This window comes from Numida meleagris, chromosome 6 (assembly GCF_002078875.1).
Source record: "Numida meleagris isolate 19003 breed g44 Domestic line chromosome 6, NumMel1.0, whole genome shotgun sequence".
NCBI lineage: Eukaryota > Metazoa > Chordata > Aves > Galliformes > Numididae > Numida > Numida meleagris.
The window spans coordinates 29,466,260-29,474,732 of NC_034414.1; the positions used below are offsets into that span (position 1 = coordinate 29,466,260).

The window sequence follows — 8,473 nt, forward strand, 5'->3', positions numbered from 1 at the left end:
CAGTGGCTACTGTATTACATATGAAGATTTATTCATTTAGTTAAATATATACAAATTGAGACAATAAAATATTTATTACCTTCTCTGTAATCTCACCGGTAGTTTGCAAGTCTGTCTCTGTATTTTCCTTTTACTTCCTTTCACTGTCTTTCTCGTGTCAGTACAGTTTCAGTAGTGCATGCTGTCTCATGAGATAGTTCAGTTTTAGACAGCCAAAGGGAAGACATCCCATCCTATTCCTCAGCAGTGGAAAACAAAGTCACAAAGGTTCATCTGCTGCGAAAGAACTTGTAGTAGACCACACCTCCTAGGATGGCTAGTTCCAGGATGATGATGATCGACAGCAACAACTTATTAGTGGCTACTCTAGAGTTAAAAAATAATTAAAAAAAAAACAAATAATCCAAGGTTGTTTTTATAATAAAAAAGCTGATTCTTACCTTCAAAAAGTAAATTCCCTTCCAGCCAGTACTATTTTAAATAAATAGCACTTAACAAGCAAAAAGGCAAGCTTAGTGTTTGCCCATTTAATTTTTCCTGAAATTTTGTATTCCATCTTTTATTTCAATAACAGTAGTTCTGTTCTTTTCCTCCTGCCCCCACTCCCCAGTAAGGCAGAGCATCCTGCTCTGCGTGTGCCTGTTCATTCAATTAAGCAAAAAGAAACATTTAAGCTGAACTGCTGCAGTTTTATACCCTACATTGTGGTAATTTTACTTGAAACTACACAGTTGAATTAAGACTAAAAATCTCAACTTAATGTACTTTTCCCCTTGAAAATTGTTGCTAAAGGAAATTATGGTAAGTATAAAGGAAAAAGCTTGTTAGACCAGAAGTACCTACTGAAAAAAATATTCCATGAACTGGTTTATAAGAATAATTAAACCACATAGTTAAACCACAAATACACTTAAGCAACCACGGCTTTAGTCATCAAAATAGTATAAGGTCAAGCTCAGAGTTTCTCAAATAACAGTCTACCTACGCTAAGGCGCTCCTGGGGGCTAGACGGATTTGTCTGTGTCATCAGACATCTAAATCGCTTAATGCTGCAGTGATTTATGGCACGGCATCTGCCAACCTGAATATAAACACCATTCAAAAGTTACCTTTAGAAATCGACTGTAGTTTAGTCAAAATCCCTCCTGTCACTACAATCTGTCGTGCCTGATGGTTATAGCCCCAGCATTATCTTAATAAAACTGCATACAAATAATTTACAGCACAAATTCAGTAGCATTCACTCACCTACCCTGCACTCCACTAAGTAATTACCACAGAGGAAAAAAATACAAATTAGCATCTGCACATGGTCACACAATGTTTGCACACGCCCTAAAATCTCCCTGGAGTTCCAGTTGACACTACAGGACTTTTTTCCATAAACTGGTAAGCAACAGTACTACCTTCTGAACACTGCACCGTTCTAAGTCAGGTGCTACTCACCTCCTGGACATGGAACGCAGAATCTTACGGCTCTTGCTCAAGTTTTCACTTGTATTCACCAACTAAGAAGAAACAAAAGTTATTTGCCAGTTGAAAAAACATACAGTTCTAAAGATGCAAATGCAATTTGATGGCGTTTAAATGTTACAATTAAGAATGTGTTCAACACTAACTATATATTCTCAAAATTCAGAGACAACATTGCTCTCCGAGCACAGTACAAAGGGCATAGCTGTCTCCTTAATAAGGCAGAAATAAGACTGTCAGGGATATGTTCCCTTAGGTACATGCAAAAATTATATGCAATTTATGAACGCTCTACCTATAATTATTAGAAAGTTGGTATGAAGCCCTTTTATTACATTTGTTTCATTAATCTCGCTGTCAGTACAACTGCCTTCTGTTATCAACATGTTCTCCTCTGGTGCGTATCTAGAACTGTTTGAAATGCAATTAGGCTTCTAGCAAAGAAAATAAACATGTTGCCCTGACAAGCCTGTGTGACCCAATGGATTTGACCACTGAACTGTTAATGGATGATCCATTTCAGCTTGGCAACGCTCAGAAATGAACCAAACTGTCACCTCAGCCTCAATATTGCAAGGTTAGTGTTAGCTGCTGCCATTAAATTTCATTTAATTAATGGAACTTACTGTCTCCCAAATCTAAACCTTTACTGTTAATCTTACGTGGCGGACAATTCCCTAGCATTTTTTAGATCAGTAATTTTTTCAGCAATGCTAACTTTTGGAGCAGCAGTATCACCTGGCTTAATCACCTGGCCTTGCACAGAAACAGCAGCAGATATGCTTTGGGCCAGTCTACGGGAAGATGTTCCTTTTACGTGCACAACATAGCAGTGCGACAGCCTTTGGTCTGTGAAAGCATCAACTGGCTCACCCCATCTGGGGGTCTCTGAGTACAATGACAGGCATACATTTCCCTCTAAGCTAACACTGGGCTGTGTCAGCACACTGTCTGCGGGTTCTCCGCTTACTCTGCTCTTGGTGCGTTCCAGTTGCTCTCGCTGCTCCCCAAGTTCTTCAATGATATCAGTGCCAATCTGATCTGTTTCTGCAGCAATCCGGTGTGAGCGCTCAATGCTCTGACTGGCTCGGTTCAGACTGTCTGTTCCCTGGAGAAGCAGCACCCTCTGTGACTGCAGATTAGTCTGAAAAACAACATACGTTTAAGTATTAAACAACAGTCTTCTGATATATTGAAAAAGAAGGATATGTAGCTGAAGAGTTAAGAATTTAGCTATAAAAAAAACTGTCTTTGCGATAACTCTTTTTAAAAATACGTTGCACAGGTAATCAACCACACATTACCATTTTGATTACACTCACATCTTTGTTTTAGAACAGAAAAGCTCTCTTACAAGTTCTAGGTCTTTCTTCTCCGTCCCAAGATACTCATGTTACACACAAAGAGATACACGGGCAGTGATTTAAGAAAGCAAGTGGATAAAAGTAGAAACACTGTAAGCAATATATCTGGAACATCATTGTAAACAACCACAAAAGGTTAAAATACAGTTTCTACTGGATGCTCACACTCTGTTCATTTTCCGTGGAAAAGATTCCATATTTCATATCCCCTTGACTTCCAGGGCCCAATCCCAAATCTGTGCTTCTCATCTCCCTCTGGAACATGGAGAGGTCCCTTCTGTACGCCCGGATTTTGCTCATCATTTGATTGCGGAATGGCAGAGGAGCGTACTTCAGTTCTTCTTCCATTTCCCGGAGCTTAAAGGAAAGAAAAATTATTTTAAAACATCAAATTCATTCTTACGAACAGCTATACCCAGAACTCACCGCTAGATGAAGGGATTTACATGTTTTTAGGTGATTTGGGGTTGGGGGGAGGATTAACCCAATGCCTCGCACCCAGTATCAATTACACCACTCTCCCAATGTAGTTCAGCACACCTGGGGTTTCAGCTGTGCAATGTCTCAAGAAAAAGAATTCACTGTCAAGGTTAAAGATTGATATTTTCGGAAATGTCACTCTGTAACTTCAAAATTCACAGTTCTCACTTTCGTATCACTTAAGCGTCTGTAGGATGGATATCAGATCACATTGTATATCTACTGCACATGTAGGCAAGCTGCTCAGTACACACACTGAGTCTGTCTACCGGATCTGCATACCCTGAGATTTTGGCTGCATGAATTGTCACATCAACTTTTGGTGACAGTTGTTGTGGATTCACAATGTTTAATCCTGTCCCCGGTACAAGGCAGCGTCTACACAGATACACCTCAAAAAATCCAGTCCAGCTGTGGCTGAAACCCACCCTCACTCAGAGGAGTCTGCAGTTTCCATTGGTACATGCTTTACTTTCACTGTAAGACAGATTAATTTTCAGATCTATTAAGATGCACTTCAAATGTTCAACCAATTTTTTTTTGTTAAAAGGGAAAAAGCACAGCTTTCAAAGCATAACTTTTCAGTACATGAGTACTGACAGAGGACAGCAAGAACAACCATCTGGTACCCGCAGTTGCTGTACAGAAGCGCAAGTGAGCAACATGAAAATCAATGTGTAACCTAACAGAAACAGTTCTCCTAGGAGAAGAGCCAGCGTAGATTTCTGTTGCAAGTGCTGTGGTAAAACAAAACAAGCAAACAACCCTCATCGAGCTACAAGTTAGCACAGTGCTCCCAACAAGTAGCACAGTAAGAAAAAGTGTGATGCACAGTGTTTTGCCTAGAAAGACAAGTCCCCGGGTTTTTTTGCACTGTCCCATGTCACCGGCTGCCCAGGAAGCCCACACAACAGAGGCTGCAAGCATTTAAAGTCCCTGACATTTGGCCATCCACCAGACTATTGCAGAAAAATGTGGGTTAACACCAACGTGAAGATAAGATAGCAAAAAACAAACACCAAATAACAATAAAAAAACCATAAAGCAGATTCCCTACGCGTCCTGCCTGCAATCTCCAGTAATTCTAACCGCAGCTCTACCACTCTCCTTTGTTCAAATAGAAGGCAATAACCAGACCGAGCACCGAACAGAAAAAGTGTAAGTACTTCTCCGTGTCTCTCTATATACAAACACAGACATATCAATCACACCAACGAATCAAACAGATTAAAAAATGGAACATTTGTCTGCCAACATAAGAGCATGAATGAAGTACAATGTGGGATATCGTCCTTTTTAAGGTAATCGGCATTTTAACCGGTCAGGAAGGCCACACTTGCAGGCTTAGGCTTACCGTTTCGTTTGCTTCACGCTGTTTCTCATCAAACTCCCGAACTAGTTTTTTCTTCTCCTCTGTGGAAGAGAAAGCAACACATCAGATAAGACCCAACGGCCACTAGCTCTGGTAGGCAAAAAAGTCATTTTTTAAACCCCAACTATTCTTCTGCCTGCTGAAAACATTCAACGTGGAAGAATAACAAAGAGGACGTGTTTGTAAACAGCTCACTAACATTTCACATTTTTGTACACATTCAGCAAGACTACCGAAGGCTGAAGCTTTCATTTGGATTAGAACAGAACATCACGTCCACCTACAGCACCCCTGAAGATTCCAGCAAATCGGGCTTTTGCATCCTTGCAATCTTCCAAAAACAACCAGTCAAATACGACAAGCGCTCTACAGAGCGCTCCCAGATTAAAGACGCCATTAGTAAGCCAGATCAGGTTCCCAGCCTAATACCCAAATGCTTCTCTTTTCTGGAATGACATCGGTTGTTGGAATCAGCCAACAAAACCACACGTTTCAGTTGCTTAAGACTGTCATTTGCTTGCACTCTTGAATCTGGGGCTTTGGAAGCCAAGGAACAGGCTTCCTCATCATTGCTCTACTCCAAACCTTAAAGACATAGCTTTTAACGCATGCCAAATACATAATACCTTTCTGATATGCAAGCTCAATAAAAATAGAACCGAAACTCCTCATACCTTATCAGAGCAAAAATCTGTTTTATCGGCTTCTGTGAAAGCACTGAAGACCACCACCAGAAAGTCCTGCAGAATACTGCAGAACTAAACCAAATTCTATCAGAAGTCTGACAAATATACAGTAACTTCATTCACCTCTCTCAGAAGAGGGTGATTCAGCCTTACGTAAAATTTTGCAGTCACCTTGGTAAAAGTACTGTTTTGATTCAACTGCACGGACAACCATATGACAACATTGCTGCAGTACAAAACGGGCATGATAATGCCTTTTTAAAATATGGCCCTCTGCAAAAGAAGCATTTTTAAACCACTGAGCTCTCAACAGAATAACGGGAGAAAATTTTGCAGTGACCAAAACATTTAAACACAGCTCATCTCGTGCATGTGCAGTGCCCACACTGGGGCCCTTCCATTTCAGCTCAAATCCCTGTTAAGCCCCTGAGCTTCACCTGCAGTGGACTTAAGACAGAATAAAAGTTTTACATTGCAGGAAACGCTGCCTTAGGGTGTTCCTAAACTGACTGCCCTCAGCTCCTTCCATGCTTTTCTGCCATGTACATTTGTGCTGATGCGACTGCTTGAATGGCCAAGTTGCTAGCGAGGACGCCGGCACACAGCAAGAAAACAACTTTGTATAGTCATATTTTATTCATGCAGGTCACGTCACTCATTTGGAGAATGCAGTGTCCTCTTAGAACAACTGCCATCTCAAAAAAATTGAAACCTGAAGCAGTGCTGAAAAAGCAGTATTTTACCTCCTTTGGGTGCCCCCAGTCGGATCAGTACAGCACTGCGCTTCAGCCACAGTAACATTACCCACATGTTCATCAACATCTGTTAGATTTCATTTCAGCCAATCGAAACAGAATCAGTTGAAAAGGACAGATAACTGTATTTATTTAGAAGACGGTATCTATACTTGAAACTGATCCACGCTGTTTAAAATGCCCTCTTATAAGTTTGGAAGGAAGAAAACACTTGCTTCCAGACCTGAGAATTTGTTCTTGTTCACAGAGAGATAACATTTCCAAACTTCTGCCCCCTGAAGGATGGTCCGATAATGACATGTTCTGTCCCCCCTAGAATCTGGGAAGGTACCAATCATCTCAAAGAAGTACATAGGAGACCATTTATTGTCCCACAGACTTTTCAGAATAGCTTGAAAAATGAAGACCCACGCCCACACTGTGTGCACAGGCAGCAAACAATGTGCGTTACAAATGCCTTCACCAGAGACAAATTCCTGACTTCACTTAAACTCCCTTGTTAGTACTTTGCAAAAACATTACTGTTCTTTTTTCAGCCACAGATTTGAGGAATAAATCCATCGCATTAACATTTCAAAGAGTGTCTGAAAAAATCAGTTTATAATCTGTTTACAAGCTCCAAGCGCTGAAGAAATTGCTGCCTGTCAATATTCTGTTTAGACCCATTGCTCAAAATTCATTGTTTGGGAATATCACAGATCCAGAGACCTGACAAAGGTTTACTTTTTTTTCCACAAAACTGATCACTCTAATTTCTGCAAGGAAATAAGGATTTCCTACCAGAAATTTCTGTTCTTTGAAATTTGAGTGTTCTGGGGCATTTTCAAATGTGTGTGAGCACAGTCTCTGCCCATTCTTTTCCCAACAACAGGGTGGAGTTTGCGTTTCAAGGCAGCAAAGAATCTCATCCTTCCCAGCAGCCACCTCCAACTAATTTTATGGAAATGATGCCCAGATTCCAGGGCCCTTCTCCACAAAAAGGCATTCCTTGCTTTATGCTTTTCATTCTTGGCAACTGCCACCAAAATAAAGGCAGCTGTACATCACAGAACTGTAGGGGTTGGAAAGGATCTCTGGGGATCACCCTGTCCAACCCCCTGCTAAAGCAGGTTCCCTACAGGTTGCAAAGGAAAGCATCCAGAAGGGACTCGAATCTCTCTGGAGATGGAGACTCCAGTCTCTCTGGGCATCCTGTTCCTGCGCTCTGAACATTCACGGTAAAGAAGTTCTTCCTTGCGCTACTATGGAACTTTCTGTTCTAGTTTGTGCCCACTACTCCCTTCTTCTATCGCTGTACGCCACCAGAAAGAGTCCACCCCGTCAACTTTATTCCTGCACTTTACATATTTATGAGATGAGATTCCTTGTCCTCTCTTTTCCAGGCTGAACAACTCCAGGTCTCTCAACGTTTCCCCATAAGGGAGATGCTCCAGGCCCCCCATCATCTTTGTGGCCCTTGGCCACACTCCTTCTAGAAGTTGCATCTTTCTTGAACAGGGGAGCCCAGAGCTGGACAGCACTCCAGGTGTAGCCTCACCAAGGCACAGCAGAGGGAGAGAATCACCCCCTCGACCTGCTGGCCACACTCTTCTTGAAAGCCGTGACTCGCAGTTTTAAAGGTCTTTCCCCTGCTGTACTTTCTGGAAATTACAAGGATGGCGATCTTGAATTTAGCTCACTATTACACTGAAATTCGGGAAAGAAGTGAAACGTTACACTACTCGTAGCCTGGCGTCACTAAGCGCACAGACTGCCGTACTCTGAACATACTGTCGTCTCTCAGGTTTACGATTTTACGCCCAAACGCAGAACGGACCCGTTCCAGGCGCAGGAGGAGGCCGGGACCGGCCAGGATGCGGCCCGCAGCCCGCGCTGCTCACACCCAGGCGGCGCTTCCCCGCCGCGGGGTTGCCCTCCGCGGCCACTTCCCCTTCTCCGCTAAGCCTGCAGCCGGGAGCTTAAGCAGAGCCCGGGGCCAAACGAGCCCCGCGGCTCCGGCAGCGCCAGGCCGGGCCGCAGGGCCTCACCGCACCGCCGTCCTCCCGCACACCGCGGGCGAAGCCTCCGCGAACCCGACGAAAGAGACGAGACGAGACGAGACGGAGCCGCCCCGCCTCACCCGCCGCGGCGCCCCGCAGCCGCTCCGGCACGCCCCGCAGCTCGCCGTGCAGCCCGCGGAAGATCTCGTGCAGCCGCTCCAGGTGCTCGGAGGACGCGGGGCCGCGGATCGCCATGGTGGGCGACCGCCTCCCGCCGACTCGGTGCTACGCGTCGCGTTCCCGCCGCGCTTCCGCCATCGGCCGCGGGGACCTGCGCCCGCGCGACAGGGCGCCTCGGCGCCGC

General features: G+C 43.8%; 2 protein-coding genes across 3 annotated transcripts in view; one reads left to right on the forward strand and one right to left on the reverse strand.

Moving 5' to 3' along the window:
• Positions 11–8,467, reverse strand: VTI1B (vesicle transport through interaction with t-SNAREs 1B). 2 transcript variants are annotated; one of them, XM_021400891.1, is made up of 6 exons: positions 8,250–8,467; positions 4,672–4,730; positions 3,003–3,194; positions 2,444–2,617; positions 1,447–1,508; positions 11–361 (listed from the first exon to the last, which is right to left on the reverse strand). In XM_021400891.1, the coding sequence occupies exons 1-6, from the start codon at positions 8,362–8,364 to the stop codon at positions 355–357; spliced, it is 609 nt and encodes a 202-aa protein (XP_021256566.1). In that variant the 5' UTR covers positions 8,365–8,467; the 3' UTR covers positions 11–354. The 2 variants fall into 2 exon arrangements, with proteins under 2 accessions (XP_021256566.1, XP_021256565.1); XM_021400890.1 differs by having other exon boundaries at positions 11–366; positions 8,250–8,466.
• The window catches only part of LOC110401302 (retinol dehydrogenase 12-like), a 7,236-nt gene continuing 7,125 nt past the window's right edge, over positions 8,363–8,473 (forward strand). Inside the window, exon 1 of the mRNA XM_021402238.1 lies at positions 8,363–8,471. Coding sequence (XP_021257913.1) covers positions 8,363–8,471 — 109 coding nt within the window. The remainder of the gene's footprint in view (positions 8,472–8,473) is intronic.